We start from the raw sequence: 22,034 nt of genomic DNA on the forward strand, positions 1-22,034 counted from the left end.
CCACTTGGGCTCCTTCTTGAGTGGGAGATGTGCCTCCTACTGCCGCTGGGGTCAAGGAGACCTGGGCATGACAAGAGCAGGCCTTAGGATTCTGCAGTTTTCCCCCAGGTTTTTTAAAAGGCAGCCAGGGAAGACACAATGCCCAGCACAATATCCCGCTCGAGCCCTGCTCCAAAGCGACAAAGGATAGCTGGGGGGTGCCAACGTGAACAAGGGCTTGTGGTGACCCCTTGGGCAGCATACAGTGGTTGAGGGGGAACCATGGTGCCCCAGGGACCTGCGTGGGACTCTGCTGCTCCACGCACTCGCTCACAGCCTGGAAGAAAAGAGGGAACAGGAAAAGAACAAGCACCAGGGCAGAGGCTGTGCATGACTGGCAAAGAGCTGGAGGGCCTGCTGGTCTGAGTGTCTGCGTGAGGAAGGGCGAGCTGGGCAGAGCGGGGCGAAGCATTCCCCAGGTGAACTCCAAGAGGTGGCCGCCATCAGCGATGCCTTTCTGCATGTCCTTGCAGCATCTGGGAGGCTGCAAGGCTGCAAAGAGAAGGAAGATGTAGGAAAAATACTCAGGAACTCTAAACACAATTTTTTCCTTCTATGTCTTTCAGCCTGATTCAGCCTCCTGCTCTGCGCCACAGCCAGAAGGCTAAAGCTGCTCATCTGCAAGGGAAGGCTCAGCTGCACCCAACTGTCCTTTCACCCAACACTCCTCAATTATAGAAGAGGAATTTTGTTGGAAAATCTTGTGTTCCTCTCCGTAGGAACAGCTGCAATTGTGACACAATGTTTGACAGTATTTGACAGCCTACAGCTTCTGAGCCACAAATGGCTGGTGGGAGCAGTGGTCACTGCACTCCTGCTTAATGCTCCCCTGGGAGTTCAATCAAGCCACACTTTCTCCAGAACTTTTTTTTTTTTTTTTTTTTTTTTTTTTTTTTTAAGCATGGTACTGCCTTTTTTGTCAACGCAAATCTATTCTCTGTGGGTTTTGGAGCCCTTCAGTCTCTGCTTCCATGGAGGAGGATTTCACTTCCCTCTTCAGCTTTGTGGCTTTCCCACAAGCGAAGTTATTGAGGTCTGCTTGTCCCTTCTTTCTAGGGATTACCTCTGTTTGTAACCCTAGAGGTGCCACGTGACATGGAAATCCCCTTGCCCTAAGAAAACACACAGAGCTTTCACTTGAATTTGGTAGAAATTCTTTGGAAAAGAGATAAAATGGGGAGGGGGTGGAGAGGATAAATTGCAGCACCTCCCTGCCTGAGCTAACATTGCAGCTCTTAGAAGAGGCAGAGCAGCACTGTACTGAGGAAGAGCCCTCGCACAGCCACCATGCTCAGCACAAGACCAGTCCTGCTGCTCCTACTGCTCCTCACCTTCTCCCAGCACTGCGCCACAGGTGAGGCACCTTGCGGGCTGCCAGCACCCTGCTCTCGCCAGCCACCGCTGGTGTCAGGGCTGGGGACCTGGCTGGGGATGTTGCCCTGGGGAGGTCAGGGAAGAAAGCCCAGCAGGGACGGTGCTGTTGGCAGGAGGAGCAACCCTGAGGGCTCCTGGCTGGGACAGGGCTGCACATCCCAGGGGTGCAGGGAAGGACGGGGACGGCACCCTGAGCTGGGTGGCCTTGGCATGGGGCTGGTGGTGCCTCCTCCTGTTGCAGGAAGGAAGTCACCTGGGTCTCCTTGCAGCAGCAGCTGCAGAAATTGAGGGATTTTGTGTGTCAGCTTTCTTACGGGGAAATGACCTAAAGACTGCTTTCCAAACCAGCATTCACAATCTCACTTTCTCTCCCTTCTCCAGTTCTGTACACACCTTCAGAATGCTGCTTTGATTACATAAAGCTACGTGTCCGGTCTGATGTGCTGATGTCTTTCTACAAGACTCCCAAAGAGTGTTTTTACCCAGGAATTGTGTAAGTCCTTGTAATTTCCCTACCACTGTGCTGTCTCCTGGGCACTCCATCTGGTGACAGGACCCAGCCCCCTGCAGGGGACCAGGATGGGTCTACATGGCCTCTGTCCACAGGAGGGGCTGCAGCAGGGTGGCTGACTGGCAGCACAAAGCGGGGAGGACACAGCTCTCTGGCCACTTCTACAGAGCATGGTTAAGGACGCAAGTCCATTGAGGCTCCTGAAGGCTCTTCAGAGCATCTAGGGCCACAGGGAAGGGAAAAGGATTGCAGGGAAGGGCAGAGGGAGGACATGGGTCTGGGACTGTAGCTGTTTCCCACCAACCTTTGCCTTTCATCTCATCAGGTTTGAGACCAGGAACGGGACCAAGATCTGTGCAAACCCAAAGGCACGTTGGGTGGAGAAAGCAATTGAGAAACTTCTCAAAAGGAAGTCGTCTGATGCCTCCTGATGCAGAGCAGACACCCCAGTTCAGGCTACCGAACTTTCTGATGGGAATATTTCTACACAGCATCCTGCAGAGGTCCCTGATGCTGTTGGATGGCACAGCCTCCCCAGAGCCCTGTGCTGCACTGACCAGCCAGGCACCAGATCCTGGGATGCTGCAGCCCTGCCAGCTTCTACCCATGGAGCAAATAAATCAACCTCAAATAAAGGTTTAGTTCACACACTATCAAGGAATGGCGTCCTTCTGTCTCCCAGTCCCAGCAGAGTGCTGCTGCTGACTGGTCAGGGCATGGAGCCACTCATGTTGGGGGCCAAGGGGCTGGGGTGGGATGAGGGCTCTTCCACTGCCTTCTGAAGCCTTGTGAGTCTCACTGGGGCTGGACAGGGAGGGGGTGTACTGGGCTTATGTGGCAAGGTTTGGGGGGGGAGGGAGGGAGATGAAGACAAGGGCTTTCTAAGAGAACAGCCCAGCAGCTGCCCCATGTTAGAGAACAGCCAACTCCAAAGGGAACTGTCACTGGCCAGAGCTGAGCCCACCAGGACTGCACACCACAATCTCCTGCTGCATTGCAGGATCCTGCAGGAAGGACCCTGCTGATTCAGGGATTGCAGGAGAGCTGGGGGACGGGAAGGTTTGGCAGCCACTCCGGAAACAGAGACTACCAGAGGGGTCTTTGGCTGCAGACATGTACAGCAAGTACTGCTTCAGAAGCCCCTGGATCCTGTAGTCTGCACCCCCGCTGTCGTGGTTGAACCCCGGTAGGCAGCTAAGACCCACACAGCTTGCTCACACCCCTGGCAGGATGGCAATAAGAGTGCAAAACCTTGTGGGGTGAGATGAAGGTGGTTTAATAGGTAAAGTAAAAGCTGCATGTCCAAGCCAAGCAAATTAAGGGATTTATTTACAGCTTTGCAACAGCATGCAGATGGCAAACTAGGCAAGCAGAACTTCATCATGTGTAGTGGGCACATGGGAAGACTTTGGCCAGGCTCCAAACATCGCCCCACTTCCTTCTCTTTTTCCTGACAAGGTTTCATAAGTAAGGGGGAAAAATATAAAGCAAGAACAAAACACAGGATCATAATACCAAGTGATACAAAACCAACCTCTCAGCATCAGCTGGCTGATTGGCAGTCCCCAGGCAATAGCCACCCAGGAAAACTTCTCCGTGTTTTTATTATACAAACTACTGACCCATTGTTGATCCATGTGCACAGCTGTGTACTTTGCAACGTGGCTTTGAAGCTTCATTGCCTCTAAGGAGGAGAATGAGGGGGCAGCGGTACCCTAACCCCACAGACCAACCAGGCTTCAACCCCTTGGCAGGGCAAGAAGACACAGTGTTGAGAAGCTGACAGCCTTGGTGCTGGAACTCCCATCTCCTTGGGAACAGGAATTTGGCAGCAGCACCTTTGCCAGTGGCTTGCATGAAACTGATTCCTGCAAGTGCTGGGGTCCCCTAGAGCCCCTCTTCAGCCCGGGGCTGGGCCATATCCTAGCCAGGGACAGTCGGGCCCCATCTTCAAGAGGCCAGTTGGCCACCTGGCCCAGGCACAGGGCCCGTCCCAGCAGACTCTTGCTCACAGCGCTCCACGTCCCCCATCTCTTGCAGATGCTGAGGCGAGTGCACACGGCTGCAGGAGCAGCTTGCTCTGGATGGGCAGCACACCCCTAGGCGCTGTTCCTGCATGAGGACGTGCGGGAGGCCCTGGAGATGCACATCCATGAGAAGAAGCTACACCACCAATAGGGCTGCCTGTAGGGTCCCTTGCAGAACCTAGGCACTGCCATCGGTCCCCTAAGAGCAGCACATTCAGCGCAGCCCTCAAGACGCAGGGTTGGGCACCAGGAAAACGGGTATCCGATGGAAAAAAAAAACAAAAAACAAAACAAAACAAATAAACAAATAAAAACTGCTGCCTGTGCTGTGAAGGACAGAAGCTGCAAGGTAATGCAAAGTCCTCCCCATCACTGACTCTTTCCCTTTAAATCCATTAAACCTTTTCCAGTTAAAACTCCACCTCTTCTGGGCAGCTGTACTGATATGAGCAGAGACATCTGGGAGGGTTCTGAGGCTCACCACAGCGTGTTACTAATTACACGCCTACTGTACAACTACTGTACAACTACTTGAACTGTACTTTTGCCGTATTAGGGCGTCATACCCTACCACATCCTGCCCTACAGCATGATATTCTCTGCTGCATTGCTGCAGCACATCAGATGGCACCATCTTCTGTCTCTGGCTGCCATCGGGCATCTCCAGAGTTTTACACAGCAGCTTTAGGGCCCTGTTCCACATTGCTGAGGCTCTGAGCAGCAGCAGCCAAGCCCATTTGAAGCTGCCCTCATCAAAATAGCCGGCTTTCATGGCCTGGGCCATGCCGGGTGCCCCACAACAGGAGAGGGGACGGTGCGGTCCGTCACAGCCAGCAGGCTCTCCTGCCTCTGCTCCCGGTGTGTGCGAGGCCTCCCACCGCACAGCTGTGATCGTATAGTGGTCAGTACTCTGCGTTGTGGCCGCAGCAACCTCGGTTCGAATCCGAGTCACAGCAATGGTTTTGCAGAGATGCGGGTGCGCACAAAGGCGACTTTGAAAATGCAAGGGAGACATCTGCAGGGAAGCTCCAGCAGGTGTGTCAGCAAAGATGCTGTGGCCCAAGGGGGACGTGGCGGCCCTGTGGTACTCCCTGCTCTTCAGAGTTTGTGGAGGTTTTACTTAGCCGGCAGACGAACTCCACCACAGTCTCTCTCTCCTCCTCCTCAAAGGAAAGGGTGGAAAAAATACAATGAAAAAGGCTCAAAGGTAGAGATAAGGACAGGGAAATCACTCAAAAATTATCATCATGAGCAAAACAGACACCACAGGAAGATTAATGTAATTTATGACCTACTACTAACAAGCTAGAGCAGCAAGCTCTAGCAAAAAATATTTTAAAAAAATAAAATCAAAACACCTTTCTGTTATCCACCCACCATCTTCTACTTCCTCCCCCACAACTGAACAGGGGTATAGGGAAACAAGGGCTGCAGTCAGTCCGTAATGCTTCATCTCTGGCGCTCCTTCACAGTCACTCTCTGGCCCTGCTCCACATGGGGTCCCTCTCACAGGATGCCATCCTTCCCAAACCGACCCCACGTGGGCTGCCCACAGTCAGCAGCTCTTCAAGAACTGCTCCAAATATGGATCCGTACCACAGGGCCCATCCATCAGGAGCAAAGTGCTCTAACGTGGGTCCCCCATGGGCAGCAGCTCCTGCCGGGCAGCTGTGTGGACTCTCTGAGGAGAGGCCAGGGATGTCCTGGGCCAGACTCAGCCAGTTTCAGCCAGTTGCACCTGGTCCCAGCCAACAACACAGTAGCACCAATGCCTCCAACAGCTGAGCCCATCAACACAGCTGGTGGTTCCTCTGTGGAAAAACATGGAAGAAAGGGGCAAGTGCTGCCCAGAGAATACGGTGTACGGAGTGCAAGTGTGCCAAACAGCTCTGTACCCACCAGGGGTCCAGTGGAAGGCGGGGAGGAGGTGCTCCCACCGCACAGCTGTGATCGTATAGTGGTCAGTACTCTGCGTTGTGGCCGCAGCAACCTCGGTTCGAATCCGAGTCACAGCAATGGTTTTGCAGAGATGCGGGTGCGCGCAAAGGCAACTGAAAATGCAAGGGAGACATCTGCAGGGAAGCTCCAGCAGGTGTGTCAGCAAAGATGCTGTGGCCCAAGGGGGACGTGGCGGCCCTGTGGTACTCCCTGCTCCTCAGAGTTTGTGGAGGTTTTACTTAGCTGGGCTCCACCACAACCGCTCAGTAAAGTCTCCCCCAGACCTTCTATTCTCCAGGCTAAACAACCCCAGCTCCCTCAGCTTCTCCTCATAATACTTGTTCTCTAGACCGTTCACCAGCTTCATTGTCCTGTGTGCAAGGAAGACGAGCGTGCTGAAAAAGGGCCACAAATACATTAAAAGCCAAAGTAGTAAAAGCGTGTCCCTCAAAACACAAAAGCTACTGTGAAGCACGGCCATGGGTTCAGCAGTCCTCCTCTATGCTTTTCTCTTAGAGTGGAGATGTCTCCCTGACCCCTGATGGAGGAACCCCTGTGGAGCTGGGGTCCACCTGCTGCTTTGGATGCGTATGTGGCTGCAAAGCCCATTCAGTCCTCAAGGGCCTTAGGGACAAAGGAGCTGAGCAGAGCTGGCAGCTCTTGAAGGATGTGTTCCTTAGAGCACAAGAACTCTCCATTCCCCTGTGTAAAAAAGCGGGCAGGGAGGGCAGAAAACCAGGATGGCTGAGCAAGGACCTGCTGGTCAAACTGAAGTTCCTCCTGGAAGCAGAGACATCTGGGAGGGTTCTGAGGCTCCCCACAGCGTGTTACTAATTACACACCTACGGTGCAACTTAGCCCTAGCTGGAACTATTTTAACTGTACTTTTGCCATATGAGGGCGTCATACCCTACCACATCCTGCCCTACAGCATGATATTCCCTGCTACGTTGCTGCAGCACATCAGACAGCACCATCCTTTGCAGCAGCCTCTGTCTCTGGCTGCCATCGGGCATCTCCAGAGTTTTAGACAGCAGCTTTAGGGCCCTGTTCCACATTGCTGAGGCTCTGAGCAGCAGCAGCCAAGCCCATTTGAAGCTGCCCTCATCAAAATAGCCGGCTTTCATGGCCTGGGCCATGCCGGGTGCCCCACAACAGGAGAGGGGACGGTGCGGTCCGTCACAGCCAGCAGGCTCTCCTGCCTCTGCTCCCAGTGTGTGCGAGGCCTCCCACCACACAGCTGTGATCGTATAGTGGTCAGTACTCTGCGTTGTGGCCGCAGCAACCTCGGTTCGAATCCGAGTCACAGCAATGGTTTTGCAGAGATGCGGGTGTGCACAAAGGCGACTTTGAAAATGCAAGGGAGACATCTGCAGGGGCGCAGGGGAACATGGAAAAAAGAGCTGCAGTCTGTAACGCTTCGTTTCCATCTCTCCTTCGTGGTCACTCTATGCCCTCTCCTTCGTGGTCACTCTATGCCCCTGCTCCACATGGGGTCCCTCTCACAGGAAGCTGTCCTTCCCAAACCGACCCCACGTCCTGCCCCTCCACTCCCCTTCATGAGGAAGCTGTAGACCACAATGATGTCTCCCCTCAGCCTCCTCTTTTCCAGGCCAAGTGACCTCAGCTGCTCCTTGTATGTCTTCCCCTCTGGGCCCTTCAGCATCTTCGTCACCTTCCTCTGGACACTGTCCAAGAGCTTTACAACCTTTTTGCACTGCGGTGCCCAGAACTGCACACAGTACTTGAGGTGAGGCTGCACAGTGCAAAGCAGAGCAGGACAATCCCTTCCCTCAAACGACTAGCAATGCCGTGCTTGATGCACCCCAGGGTACGGCTAGCCCTCCTGGCTGCCAGGACACACTGCTGGCTCATATTCAGCTTGCTAGCAACCAAAATCCCCACCCAGATTCCTCTCTGTGTGGCTACTGTCCAGCATCTCGTTGCCCAACCTGTACGTATGGCCAGGGTTGCCCCTACCCAGGTGCAGGACCTGGCACTTGCTCTTGTTAAACCTCATATGGTTGGTGATTGCCCAGCTCTCCAATTTGTCCAGATCTCTCTGCAACGCCTTCCCACCCTCAATGGAGTCAACAGCTCTTCCTAGTTTAGTATTGGAGATACTTATTCAAAACACCTTCTAGTCCTACAGCCAAATCATTTATGAAAACATTGAAAAGAATTGGCCATAAAAGGAGCTCAAGGAACCTCACTGGTGACTCGCCACCAGCTAACTATAACCCCATTTACCACAACCCTTTGAGGCCTACCCATCAGCCAATTGCTCACCCATCGTATTTTTATCTAGCAGTATGCTGGACATCTTGTCCAGTAGGATCCTGTGAGAAACAGTATCGAAAGCTTTACTGAAATCCAAAAAGATTGTATCAACTGTCTTCCCTTGGTCAACTGGATGGGTAATCTTATAAAATGAAATTAAGTTTGTTAAGCAGGACATACCCCTCATGAACCCACGGTGGCTGTGACCTATGACTGCATTGTCCCCCAGGTGTGTTTCAATAAATCCCAGAATAATCTTCTCCCTAATTTTACCAGACACTGACATGAGACTGACAGGCCTATAGTTACCAGGGTCTTCTTTCTTCCCTTCTTGAAAATTGGTACAACATTTGCTGGCTTCCAGTCAACAGGGACCTCTCCAGATTCCCAAGACCATTGAAAAATAATTGAGAGAGTTCCCATCCTGCACTGAGCAGCATAAGCTGTGAGGGACCATCGAAACCTCCCCATCACTGTTTCTTCCAACTCCTATTAAATTCTTCTTCCTATTGAATCCTAACAACCCTGGCTGAAGCACAGGAAGTTCAGTACATCTGTTTGGAAGGAGCTGGAGAAAATTAAACCCAGGCTCAGAGGCCCACTCCTGCGTCGGAGACATAGAAGAAAGCCCATTCCTGCAATGAACCTCATGGGGCTCTTCTGGCCTTCAAATAATCCACATGCACTCATTTGCTTTAAAGCAACTACTTGGGGTATCTACTAACAATTCTGATTGGACTGGGGACAGAATTAATTAGCTAGGGAAAAGGAGAAGTGAACATGTCCCTCAAAAAAACCTTGACAGGGAGATCAGATCTTGGCACATAAGGTTTTCTGAGCGAGGAGATGGCTGAAAAAAAATCCATTAGCTCAGTTTTCTCCCCTGGAGAGGCCTTAATTACAGCCCTTTGTTTTTAAATCATGTCTAGGAGGTGGTATGACGCTGGTGGCTTGTTCAGCTCGAGAGTCTGTGCATTACAGATGTGGTGGGAGCTAGAAAGGGGAAGGGGGAAGAGCCTGAGGGGCAGGGGAGGTGGAGGGGCTGTAGAAAGGGGCTCAGAGGCTGTGAATTAGGTGTTTTCATCTTGCAAAACCTTTTTACAGAAGCTAAATTGCATTAGAATCTGTGGAAAGATTTAAAAGGGGTTAGAAATAACTCAGACCTGTAAGGCAGGCTGGGAGATTATATCCTGCTTGGTTCTCTGCACTCCCAGCACAGGGCTGGCTAATGCAGCAAGGACTGTTGGATACAGCACCATCACCCCGGGGTAGACAGCACTGCCCAGGGCTGTTCCCACCTCTGCCCCATCCCTAAGGGGCTCCTTGATCAGACGGATGGGTCTTGCAACCTTGCTCTGCTGCCATCTGCCCCCAGCACTGCCATTCCCAGATCTCTGCACAGCCACCAGGCTGCCAGACCCAGTGGACTGCTGACTATATCTTAGGAAATGAAGTCATCAGCACATTTGTTTTCTTCTCCTTTCTCCTTCCAGAGAAGCTGTACAAACATGAGATGACCTTCAAGGAACTTTATTTACACTTTTCTTCTCTGAGAAGTCCTGGCCTCCCACGCTCCCGCTCACCGCCATACCGCATGGGTGCCCAGCAGGTCCTCACCCCCCAGCTCTCACAGACCACAGCTGTATCTTCTCCCCCGTGCACAGCTCTCTGCATAGAATCCATGTGGTGCTGCCCTCAGGGTCCTCTCTGGGGTCTGGGTCAGCTCTTTGGGGGTTGTGGCAGGGTTTGTCCCATCTCCCTGCCCGCCTCACAGAAATGACCTCTCTGTGCACTGATGACCAGAAGTCCTCCATCCCTCTGACCTCATCTCAATCAAATCACCGGCGTAGGGGCCAGAGGCAACACGTGCTTTCCGTTTGGGACCAGACCTAGACTCTCCTCAGGCCCCCTGGTGCCATTGCCCCATTTCTTCCCTTTCTCTGCAAGTCTCCCAAACCCACTAAAAGCATCTCCACCCACCCCCACACAGACACCCCCTGCTTCTGGGCCCCTTCTCTGTCCTATGTGGCTGTTCCTGACAAACTCTCACCCCATGCCGTGCTGAATGCAGTGCCCTCTGTAACAGCACAGCAGAAAGCACATGGCCTGGATGGTTGGGGAGGCAGGTTTGGAGCAGATTCATTAATCAATGTTTTGTTTAAGAGTTACACTCTGAATCCAGGCAAATCAGTAAGCGATCTGTTCCTGCTGATTGTTGCTTGTTCCTCCTGATTGTTGTTTGTCTCTCCTATTAGAAAATCATTTGAATGTGAAATCATTAGACCCCATGGCTTGCTTTTCTCAGCAAGTGCACAGAAAGTTGTTCTTATTTGCTTTCCTGGGTAAAGTATAGTTCCCCCAAAGGCTCTTGACACCTCCCTTCAGTCATGCAACTCTTCCACAGAAAGTGGAAGTGGCTGTTTTTGTCCACTGCTTCTTCTACGCGTCACTGGACGTGTCCCTGTAATAAACCACATCTTAAGAAAATCCCCTCAATCCTGAGAAGTGGCTTCTTAGAAAACCCAAAATGTTTGGAAAAGTGGTTCAAGTAGGTGGCATGCACAGGATAAATTGCAGCGCAGGGAGACCCCAGGCCACAGACGCTGTGCAGGACAGCACAAAGCAGCACAGAGGAAGAGCCCTCGCACAGCCACCATGCTCAGCACAAGACCAGTCCTGCTGCTCCTGCTGCTCCTCACCTTCTCCCAGCACTGCGCCACAGGTGAGGCACCTCGCGGGCTGCCAGCACCCTGCTCTCGCCAGCCACCGCTGGTGTCAGGGCTGGGGACCGGGCTGGGGATGTTGCCCTGGGGAGGTCAGGGAAGAAAGCCCAGCGGGGACGGTGCTGTTGGCAGGAGGAGCAACCCCGAGGGCTCCTGGCTGGGGCAGGGCTGCACATCCCAGGGGTGCAGGGAAGGACGGGGACGGCACCCTGAGCTGGGTGGCCTCGGTAAAGCTGGCCCCAGGGCTGGCATGTGCTGGGTGGTACAGTGCTGCCTCGGCAGCATGGGGTGAGCCGCGTTCTTGCTGGATGGCTGGGTTTCTCTGTGGAGGAGACCTCTCAGGCTGACTTAGGGAAATGCTGCAGTAACTGGGAGAAGATAATCATCTTCTTGGAAGCTCTTTCCCAGGGCTCAGCACGATAATCAAGTGGGTTGAGGGGTCCTGCACTGGGGAGCACGTGCGGCAGTTTGCAGATTCCCAAAATACCTCGCAAGTTGTACCCCCACCTTGGAGACACACAAAACCTCACACCCCAGACCTAGCAGCCCAATGCCATGGTGCAATTTGGCAGCTGCTGCACGCTTTATGATGTGGACTGTAGGGTGTGGGGTCCACTGCCATTCCTCCCCACCTTTGTCAGCATTTCTGAGTTCTGTGCGTATCGCCATGAAGGGAAGCAAATCCCTGCCGTGGGTGCCCTGAGCTTTCTCTGGCCTGAAAGCTTCAGCCCCCGTGTGGGCTTCCATTTCCCCAGTGCAGTGCAAGGGAGCAGGAAGCTGCTAAGAAACTCCACCACCTCTGTCTTACATATCGTATGGTGTAGCTGTCTGACCAAGGAATTTGCCCAGTGCTGCTAACAGTTTTCACAAAATCCTCTCCTTTCCATTCACAGCACTCCCCACACCTACCGAATGCTGCTTCCATTATGCACAGAAAACCGTTCGGCTTTCAAATATGTGGAGTTTCTATGAGACACCCAAAGACTGCGCCCTACCTGCAGTAGTGTAAGTATCCAGCACTCTCACTGCTTGGGGTTGTCTCCTGCCTTGTCACAGAATTGTGCCTGGGAACTAGAACTGCTCTCCCCCATCCTGTCCTGCCCCAGGGACAGCTGACAGATGGGTCCAGCTGGGGTTACATTCCTGGGAGCACATCGAGGTTGGGGGAATGGAGGGGAAGTTGTACATAGAAAGGGAAGTGCTCACAGTTTGTTTTATCACCATCTTTTCCTCCCTTCTTGCTGCAGGATTGTGACTGCTTCTGGTTTCAAGGTCTGTACTGACCCTCAGAAGCCCTGGGTGAAGAAAGCGATAAATAAGCTTCCAAGAAAAAAATGAAATCCACGTTTTGCCACCCACAGTCTGACTCGCACCTCCAGCCCTCCCGTCTCCAAATGGAGCAGAGAGCGCTCAGTGCAGTTCTCCGGAAGGCTGCACGGCAGCGGGCGCAGGCACTGCGCATGGAGCCAGCCTGCGCCCCAAGGGAGGCCGGGCTTCGCAGCGGCATGGCCCGGCTGGACACCGCACACCTCACACTGTTACTGCCCTGCCAGGACGTGCCCAGGGGAGGAAGCAGTAATAATAAAGACTCATTTCCACAAGCTGCTGTTTGAGTTTTTCAGTTTTTCAGCCCAATGCATGTGTGGGACCTCTAGACCCCTTTCCGTAACTGTGCTGGCCTTTCCTTACCTGGCCATGTACTGGCTCAGGTTCCTTATATCCTGATGCCCTGGCACTCCTCCCTCTGCTTGGCTATCACGAGGAAACAGGTATTCAACCTCCCCCCCCCCCCCCCAAACAGCTCATGCACATGGTCCAAAAGGAAAATATTTAAATATTTATAATAAATGTATTAAAAATATATATAAAATGTGTTGCAAGGTGTGGAACATCAGGTGGGTGCATGCTTCTTGGATGACTGCGACCATTGGCAGCGGGAGGACCAGCTGGTTTTGAAATGTGAAAAAAAAATGCCCTCCTTGGCTGGGACAGCCTCCGGGTGCTCAGGTTAGAGAACGCAGCACATGAGGGACCATCTGAAGATTGGGGTTTCACGTCAGATGTACGTGTGCACAAGCGAAGTCACCCTGACAAAGTCACAGCGGAGCCACCTCGAGCGCGGCTTCTCCTCAGCTCCCTGCAGAAACCCTGCGGCACCGACACCCGCAGCCCAGCCTGCAGCTGCCAGGTCACCGGCAGAGTCATAGGACGGCGTGGGTCGGAAGGGGCCTCAAAGATCTTATGGTTCCAACCCCCCTTGCCACCGGCAGGGATGCCACCCACTAGAGAGATGACATCTTTACAGTCTGTCAGCCCACTGAGGAAAACTCCACACCCAAATTGCCAGACCTCCTAAATTCTCTGCGGTAGGTCTTGTCAGCAAGCCAACCATCCAGACGCCACAGGAGACCCCCGTGGCATTCCCAGCTCTTCCAGGCCCCAGGGCTCCCAGCTTGGGGACTACTTACGTGAGGCGTTCCTGCAGTCTGGGTGGGGGCCTGGCTGTTTAAAAGTTAAAAATATTGCTCTAAATGCAGTCAGAGGAGGAGAGCGCCATTCTGAGGTGCTGCAGGGCATCGAGGCTGCAGCGTGCAGTCAGATGGTGATGCCTGTAAGGAGATGGGGCAGTGGTGGTCCCTCCTCAGGAAGAAGAGGGCAACAACCCAGGCCCTGCCTGAAGATGGTCTGTAACAGAAGGGCACAAATACTGCCACTATTCTGGCAGGGTCTAGCAACTGTGGCAGAAGTTACACTGTAAAAGGTTCTGCAGAACGACCACCGTGTGCCTTCTGCTATACTGAGAAAATGGTGGCACGTTACTTATGTCAGCAGCTGCTGTACCTGAACTGCCCTGTACATATCCTGGTGTCAAACCTGGGTAGGACTTACCTGAAAGTCCTGGTGGCAACTGATTATTGCCCTCTAACGCACGTGAGGAGCAGCCATGCCTGAGCTAGGAGCCTGCAGTACTGCAAGGGAGCTGTGTAACAACAAGCACACCCTTCTGCTGCTGTCTGCTCACCTCTGACAGGTGAGAAAAGGAAAGAAAGGAAGCAGGACCCCGCTGCCTTATGCGCAGAGCTCAGCCACCTGGTGCCAGGGCTGGTGTCCCCCACGCCGCGGGGTGTCCCTGCGCCAACCACCCCACCGTGCTGCCCAGGGGCTGCCAAGGGCAGGACAGCCCCCCTCAGGCAGGGCCGGACCCCAGCCCACGTCTCGGCGCTCACAGGTTGCTGCACCCGAGCTGGCTCGGCCGCTTGTCTTCACCAGCACAACGCCAGGCGTCCACAGCAAGCAGAGACTCACAAAGCACAGGGCTCCACGCTAGCTCTTGCACATGGATGTGTATTTTAATAAAAATAATTCTGTCAATATACAGCAGAACGTTGATTTCTTTACCATATTTCCAGTATATTTTCATAGGCTTTTCTCAGTTAAAATCCCCCCCTCCCCTTTGAAGTTTTCATGCGAAGCATCAGATAACCTAATTCACAAATACTAAGCTTAGACTGAACCAATGTGCACAATTTGTGTAATGTCCATTTAGCTGATGGTGTACCAAAGAGGAGGAAACCCCCTCAAAAGGCGATGAAAAGTCTGGAGCGGCAGAGGGAGATCTGCTCTGTCGCAGCCCAATCGTGGCTTTTCGTCCAGGGCTGATGGGAAGCCTGCAAAGACCTCATTCCCCACGCTCCAGCTGAGCATTTCATACCTGAGTTTTGAGCAACCAGCAGAAGAGTTATCTGTGTCATGGGCAGGTCCTTGGGCTTGCACCGCTGAATGGACTGGATCGTGTGCAGGAGCTTCAGGTGCCGGCAGCCTCCTCCTGCCCCCCTGGCTGGAGAGCCACAAAGAGTGTGCACAGGTGGGACCGAGAGAGAAAATCCCAATCGAACGCCTGTGCAGAGTACTTCGTCTGAAAAAGTCACCACACTTCTATGTTTAAAATTTTCTTAAAAATCCTGATTATCCCCAGAGCCGCTGTTGCTTCTCCTCCTCAATGCCTGAACCTCCGAGAAGCCCAGCATGCAGAAGCTCCTGTGCTTCGTGGAGGAAGGAAGCAGCTAAAGCCCTCCTGAGCAGAGGGGTCTGGATATCAGAGCACGTTCCTGGACACAAGTGGAGTGACCAGAGGAAAGGTGTCTGCCTAGTCAGGGTAAGTTCAACGAGGAGCATGACCTCCAGGAATGTTTCTGCAGGACTGTGAGTGAGGGTCCACACAGGACCCTTCTTCTTGTGAGTAGGAAAGTGATGCCTCCCTCCTGGAAATAAAATGGTTGTCAGGAAGTTAAGGGTCATGCGCTCTTCAAGCCTGGATGAGCTCTCGGCTTGTTGGGCATTGCTACAGCTCAAGGCTGCAGGCTCCGAGTGCCGTGTGTGGGATACAGGGACAGCGACAGACACGCAGTATTCGCTCACCCATCACCTCTTTTTGCAGGGAAGGATAGTGGCGAGCAGTCGGTGCTTCCTCTGGAGGAGGCCTCCAGGCTCTCAGCTGCTCCCTTTTCCCCGAATGTGCTGTAACTCCCCACTTCCCCCCACACATCCCCTCCACCAACCCTTCCTCCAGCTCTGTGACCTCTGCAGCTGATGGGACATTGCTCACGGCTAGTGTTGGCTCTCAGAGCTGCAGGACTGCAGACCGTCACTCATTCTTCTGGAGCAGCAGGAGGGTCTCAGCAGCACATAGCACGTGTCCACTCCCTGCCCTCACACCCTTCTGCAGAAGCATCTCGGGATAGAGATGTGCAGCTGGAGTCCCAACACCAGCTTTCTCTAGGAGACCTACTCCCCTCAGGATCCACCACTGAAGCTGCTCTTAACTTGGGCACGGCTTTAAGGAAATTGCTCCTCCTGCACATGGGACGCCAGGGCACACCACGACCACCTTTTCAGGAACACGTTCCTTCTCCCATGCAGGGAACCAACAACGCTGGGCAGTCTCTCCCAGGTGAGACTGGCCCAGCCCCGTGTATACACAACTACACTGGATAACAAAGGTGCTACAGGTCAACTCTGCCTCTCAGGAGGGAACTGCTGGTCTGAAACTGGCCTTGGCTGGACCCAAGAAGCCTCTCAGGACAGCTGTGACCAGCTCTGTGAGGCTTCATGGTGTGCAGCATTGAATCGTGAGGGACCTCTCTGCCTGCTGCCCCGCAGGGACTGCACACTGCTGCTTCAAGGAAAGAACCTCCCAATAGTGTCTTGTGCACTGCATAGCTTCATGGCATTCACGTGTGGTTACACAGCCTGGTCACCACAGCCAGCCTTCCAAATCAACCCCACGATGGCGGAGGGAACTCTGAAACTTGTGTTTAAGCAACGTGTTACACGGGTATTAAGACAGGTAACGAAGCACAGCAGCATCACAGCAACCCAACAAGGTTTGCTCTGCTGGACAAGGAGATAATTCGTTGTGCCTGATGCCTAAGGAGGAAAACGATCAGTTCAATCCCCAGAGTTAGTTAACCCAACTCTGGTTGTTCCAGTTGTTCAAGGGAGTCTTCAAGAACAAAGCTATTTCAAGAATGATAAGGATGTCTTAATAAGACTGTGACAAATCAGGACACAGCCTGAGGTCAGGCAGAGATGTCACTGTTAAAACAAAAATAAAAAAATCCCAGAAGGAATAACTGGGCAGATGGGAAAAACCTAAGTGTACACAACCACAAGATGCAATACTGCCAGGCCCATTTTCCATGCCAGAGACTGCATCTCCTGGTGTCCCCATCAGATCAGCAGCAGCACAGTGAGCACAGCCAGGAGGTTGGAAATAGCACCAGGTATCCCAAAGCAATGAGCTGGAGTGCTGGCACACACAGAGGGGCTGGAGGGGAGGGAGAGCAGCCCCGGGTCAGCCGCCCCCCAGCTGGATGCTGCTTACCCAGCGGTTCGTTTTGGAAGTCCCTCTCCATTCTGCTGGCCACGTGCGATGGCTCAGTTTCTAACCAGACTCCAGAAGAACGGCAGAAGTGCTCCAGCCAGCCCAGCTCCAGGCTGAAGGGAGCACCGAACACTGCAGGTATCACACTGATGTTAACACAGGTGGGAGAATGCCGTGATTGTGAGAGGCAAAGGGGCAAGAAGGGAGATCTGGTAGCAGTAACAAGTTTTCCCAAGACAAGCTGGCTCTCCGAGCACATCTCAGGATACGCAGGAAACAGACCGCTGCCCTCCCTGCCCATAGGAGAGCTCACCGAACCCCGTAAGCATTGAGTTCCCAGGACGTTGTTCTCAAAGGGCTACTTCACAGGCAAGACTTTGGCCTCGAAAACAAAGCTTGTGATGTGCAGGGCTGCAGTTCAGCACCCTTGGAAAGCAGATTTTCACCTGGTCACCATGAAGTTATTCTTCTGAAAGGCCCTTGCTGCCATGCCGATTCTGGGGAAGGCAGGTAGAGGGGCTGCTTCCTGCATACAGGGGGACGGTGTCTGCCAGCCCACAGGTTAAAGCTCTGTGGTGGTGACTGCAGTTGAGACATGAGTTGAGACTCTGAGCGTGCAGAGATGGAAGAGTTGGAAAAGTTGCCCCAGCTGCAGCATTTCACGTGCCCTGGGAAGGAAACCACAGCTAGAAAGCCTCTTTTGTGGCTGCCTGGATAGAAATGTTCCCTGACCTGTGAGTAGTCTGTGGCTGTTGTCTGGAAAAACTCTTCTAGGATCTCAAGTCAGCTCAGTAGAGCAAGCTACATGACAACCTCATGTGATGAAGGTCCTGCATCCGATGCCATCAGCGTCATAATACAAGGGCATAGCTGAGACCTTGTCAGCCTCACCAAGAAATGGGAAACCAGCAGTTTCCTAGCGGCTACACAACCATTTGCATGTCCTTACTGAAGGCCTCTTGGGAGAAGTGACACTGTGAGGGACTGCCCAAATAAAGCAGAGCCTCAGCTGGGCTGCTCTTAAGGCCTCTCTCACTTATTCATCTGTTTCTGAGCAAAACATGGAGGTACTTGAAATAAATCCCAAACTCCTTTCATAAAATTAACTTTTAAACTGCGTAACGCCTCTGGTTATACTGTATCTGTGCTCAAAATTAAAGACCTTAATTCACTTTAGTTCTGTTCCTTTTTTAAAATGACTGCAACAACTCAAATCAATCTCACTGATATCATAGGAAGGTTCCAAAATACAAATCATCAAGGAATAGCCAGGAAAACTCAAAGGCCAGGAGGCTTTTAAAAATAACCTGGGAAAACCAAATCAGAAATCTCACCTAGGAAACAATGGTAGGTTCGAGCCTACACCTACATGCTCCCCAGCACTGCACACACATTCATCTTGCCCACGGTGATTCATAATCACAGTACTCAGAACCTAAGCACAACAAGCAGAATCCACTAGTGAAGCCGCAAGAAAACCTGAAATAATAATAATAAATAAAAAAAAAAAAAAACAAATAACAAACACGTCATAGCAGAAAAGCCTCCCAACTTCCCAAAATGCAAGAGCTCGCACGAAGCTGGCCGCAGCAACGTGTGTTGGTTACAGTTGTGAGGCCAGTTAGAAACTGGATCGAGTAGAAAGGGGTAAAACAACTCAACCTCTCACTACTGCTTTGAGTACAAGCAGTGAAAAGCATCACTGCTCTCTAGATGACAGGGATCTACTGCCACTATATGATGCACAGCATCAGTGGCAGAAAGAGTGACTCAGCCCTGCCACATGCAATTAATACAATTAAGAACGTGGCCTCTCAGCACTAACCTTGACACAACAGTAGGATGGTTTCTATCGCTGGAACAGTCTCCATGAAAAGACAAAGACCACTTCATCACATTTCTCTTGGCACCAGAATAACCAGGAATTTAGGAGCATCTCTTGGTTCTTCGTAGTGAAAGGGGAAAGAAAATGTAAAAACGCTCTAGTGAGCACAGCTCACAAGGGGGACATTAACGTGATACATAACAGAGACTTTGCTTAAAGGAACCTACAACAAAAAGAAGGAACGGAAACCTCAGGAAGAGATAAAGATGACCTCATTAACACAAATTAAAGGAAGTCTGACTACAGCCAGACAGCAACAAGTTAGATGATAACCAACAGCACAGGAAGTAGCCAAATGTGAAAGGCAAAGCCACTTAAGTGTAGTATATGCAGCCTCAGTGCCTACAATCAGCCTGCCAGTGTGCCCTAAGCTTGGGTCTGAGAAATGGAAAGCCTGCAGAATAATCTCTCACCGGGACAAGTTCACACACTGCTTCAGTTTCAGCAACAGCTCTGGGGCACGACGGGCTGGGTTAGGCACCACTCGCAGGTCGAGCATCCAACACTCCAGGAAGGAAGCCTGCCCACTGAGTTAAAGTGTCTGAGCAATTGTAGCAATGTAAGGACTGTAGGCTGGCATGATATCCATCACAAGCCAACTAGGAAAGGTGAAAATAAATTGGTAAGTTTTCAGGCACATGCGCTCTTCTCCTGAATTTAAACAGTAACCCCAGATTTCCACGTTAAATTCTTTTGCTTACTCCAGTCATCTACTTCTACTTATTTAAAAGTATGGCTTCAGTTCTCAGAGTTCCCTCAAGCTTTTTTCAATGAGTTAATCTAATAAAACGATTTCCTCCATCTACAAATGTCACGTTACCTGTTTTCTTAGACCATCATGGCACTAGCACTGCCTCTACGCAGCAGACCTTCACCAAAAGGTAGTGATAGGCATTTCCAGCCACCTCCAACACCACCTGCACATACACAGCCACAGCCATTTGCCTTCAGCACTGCCACAAACAATCTTACTCTGCATGCTTGTCCTGCTGCTCTGCCTTGATTTCAAACTTTGTGTTCCAGCTGTAAATCAAGCCTGCAAATGCAGCAAAGTATTAAAGCTCCAGGCTACAGCATTGAGTTCACACACAATCTTTCTTTCTTAGATGCTCTCTTGCTGCTTGATGCCCTGGCACAGGCTAACTTCCATTTTAAGGGCAAACCTCAACACAACCTACTCATTTTACTTTGAGCCTTCCAGAAAAAAATATATATATATCAAGAACAGCAGTAAAATACGTTCGGTACGAGCTCCCCTGAGCCCTTGTCACAGCTACAGACCATAAATTCCTCCTGTGCAGCCAGAGTGAAACAGAAGCCTCCTAATGGTGTACACTATATGAGGATGCAAAGCATGCATCCTGCTACACAGCCTCACCAACTCAAACTACACGCTCAGAAACACTTACAGGCTGATGGTTTGAATTCCAAAAGCTTAGGACTTGAGTCCCTGGACCACAGCAGTCATTTCCATATCCATCCTACCCGGAGGTTACTCACCCACAGATCCTTGCTGGTCACTTTTGGACGTGAAACTAAAATCATTTTCTTAACAATCCTCAAAAGAAAATTGCTGCTCCCTTCTTAATGTCTCAGACCATACAAACCTAGCACCGGCGCTAACCCACAACCTGATCCGGGCATTCGAAGCCTGCAGGATGAGCACAGTCCAAATTAGTGTTCTCAAGACTCTTTGAAATGTAGCGATTCCTGTTTAGATCAGTGTTACATGGGGGATCAGTAAATACTATTTTATTGAGTCTTAGTGACAGAGCCCTCCTAGATGGAGAAAAATGGGGATTTGTGAGCTAACACACAAGCCAACAGCCCAACTGAGCAGCAACCACAACTTTTTCCTACCATGATTTACTTCTAGCAGTACACTGGTAGATGATTCTGTATTAGTCAGTCCTGTCCCCCTAGGCACTGTGAGAGAGAGATTTACCCACTTCCTGGGGACGAGAGATGCTTCTACACTGCAGCAACCAACACAGACAATGTCAAGTCTTCTACTCTTCGCACTCACAAAGACAAGCGCCTGAGAGCCCCGTGCTCTTAGAGAGGCATGTACCAGTAAAGACCAAGCTCCTCCAATTCCCATCATTAACACTTGACGGGACATACCTCACCAGGTCTCCTGTGGGGATGTATGATGTGTACGGCTGGGCCCAAGTCTCTGAGCAATAAATACATCAATGACTTTGTGGAGGTGGAAGAGACCTTTTTAATAAACAGGATTCAAATAAAATTAAAAAAGAAAAATCCCTCTGAACTGCCACTGTGAGAAGAGTTCAGGTAACTAGCACAGAAGATGATGCTGCATGTGCACAGATGGAGGGAGGAGGGAAGAAAAGAACAAGCTGTCACCAACTTCATGAGCTTCCTCAGTAAATCAGCAGAAACCAGCTCAGCAAAACTCTCCAGATAAAATACTGGTGGATCCATGAGAAACAATCAAATCAAAATATAGAGAAATCCCTACATTGGAAGGCGCTACATGAGAATAACCAGCAAAATACTGAGCGCCGCCGGAGCCGCAGCCGTGGCAGGGAGACAAGTAAGATCTGCCAGTCACTCCTGGGGTCAGGAATGGCCACGTCGTGAGGGACTAACTCAATCCTTTCACAGGCAGTGTGTGTGTGCTAGAGGGGGTGTTGGTGGCAGGGACGTCAGGCTATAGACGAGGTGGTGCTGTAGTGGCAGCAACGGAGGGTGAAGGGCAGCACTCAACGATGTCAGCTCCATCTTGCTCTGGTGGCTAGTGCAAATAGTCGTCTACTCTGGCAAAGGAACAGGAGCCCAAGCCCACGCGAGCCATGAGCCGCAAACACTCCGAGGCCTGACCCAGGGCAAGCATCAGTGGGGGCTGCTTTGGCAGGTTCTGAGATTCTGTGGGGGCAAAAAGAGAAATCTGTTTAGAAGAGGCATCCTAGCTGCATGCTGGCTCACCTGCACTCGGGTCCCCCTATGTCCCCGCTGAACACCAAGATGAGCAAACATTGCAGAGGATGGTAGCTCTAGAAAGAGGCTGCAGCTGAGTAATGCTGTCTCTGCACCACTGCTCCTGTGCATACCCCACAGGCCTGCCCACATGTCCCACCTTGGGGAAACAGCTCAAAAAGGCCTTTTAGAAAGTGCTCCTTTTCAGAAAGTGCTGCTTTCTAAAAAGGTGACCACAGCAAGAAAAAGGCAGTGTAGCTCTTGCTGCCTCAGTGCCTGCCAAAAAACCCTCAAAGCGTAAGAGATCAGAGCACAGAAAAATAAGGGAAGGCAGGAGAAGTTAGCACTAAGGGAGACACAACTGCTCCCTCTCCCACTTGTGCAAGTCTACGCAGTAATCTAAAGTCTATACACACTCAGCCACTGGTCACCA

The 22,034-nt window shown here is 51.7% G+C and overlaps 2 protein-coding genes, 1 long non-coding RNA gene and 3 other non-coding genes across 8 annotated transcripts in view; 5 read left to right on the forward strand and 1 right to left on the reverse strand.

The window, feature by feature from the left end:
- Positions 1-1,195: 1,195 nt before the first annotated feature.
- LOC118172852 (C-C motif chemokine 14-like) lies at positions 1,196-2,577 on the forward strand. The gene is made up of 3 exons (XM_035337042.1): positions 1,196-1,393; positions 1,795-1,906; positions 2,250-2,577. Exons 1-3 carry the CDS (start codon positions 1,327-1,329, stop codon positions 2,353-2,355), a joined length of 285 nt encoding a protein of 94 aa, XP_035192933.1. The 5' UTR covers positions 1,196-1,326; the 3' UTR covers positions 2,356-2,577.
- Positions 2,578-4,835: 2,258 nt separating this feature from the next.
- TRNAH-GUG lies at positions 4,836-4,907 on the forward strand. Its single transcript has one exon. It is a non-coding gene; the product is annotated as a tRNA-His (tRNA).
- A 987-nt stretch (positions 4,908-5,894) lies between these two features.
- On the forward strand, positions 5,895-5,966 carry TRNAH-GUG. Its single transcript has one exon. It is a non-coding gene; the product is annotated as a tRNA-His (tRNA).
- A 1,162-nt stretch (positions 5,967-7,128) lies between these two features.
- On the forward strand, positions 7,129-7,200 carry TRNAH-GUG. Its single transcript has one exon. It is a non-coding gene; the product is annotated as a tRNA-His (tRNA).
- A 2,626-nt stretch (positions 7,201-9,826) lies between these two features.
- Positions 9,827-12,485, forward strand: LOC118172854. The gene is made up of 3 exons (XR_004753882.1): positions 9,827-10,891; positions 11,786-11,897; positions 12,140-12,485. It is a non-coding gene; the product is annotated as an uncharacterized LOC118172854 (long non-coding RNA).
- An 8,376-nt stretch (positions 12,486-20,861) lies between these two features.
- The window catches only part of RANBP10 (RAN binding protein 10), a 69,569-nt gene continuing 68,396 nt past the window's right edge, over positions 20,862-22,034 (reverse strand). For all 3 annotated transcript variants that reach the window (XM_035337017.1, XM_035337016.1, XM_035337018.1), the window contains one exon: positions 20,862-21,550. In XM_035337017.1, coding sequence (XP_035192908.1) covers positions 21,420-21,550 — 131 coding nt within the window. In that variant the 3' untranslated portion in view covers positions 20,862-21,419. The remainder of the gene's footprint in view (positions 21,551-22,034) is intronic.

This window comes from Oxyura jamaicensis, chromosome 11 (genome assembly GCF_011077185.1).
Source record: "Oxyura jamaicensis isolate SHBP4307 breed ruddy duck chromosome 11, BPBGC_Ojam_1.0, whole genome shotgun sequence".
NCBI classification, from domain to species: Eukaryota; Metazoa; Chordata; class Aves; order Anseriformes; family Anatidae; genus Oxyura; species Oxyura jamaicensis.

Coding starts and splice junctions, on each gene's coding strand:
- LOC118172852 (XM_035337042.1), top strand. CDS start 1,327: ATGCTCAGCACAAGACCAGTCCTGCTGCTCCTACTGCTCCTCACCTTC. Junction 1,394..1,794: donor CTCCCAGCACTGCGCCACAG/GTGAGGCACCTT, acceptor TCCCTTCTCCAG/TTCTGTACACACCTTCAGAA. Junction 1,907..2,249: donor TGTTTTTACCCAGGAATTGT/GTAAGTCCTTGT, acceptor TCATCTCATCAG/GTTTGAGACCAGGAACGGGA.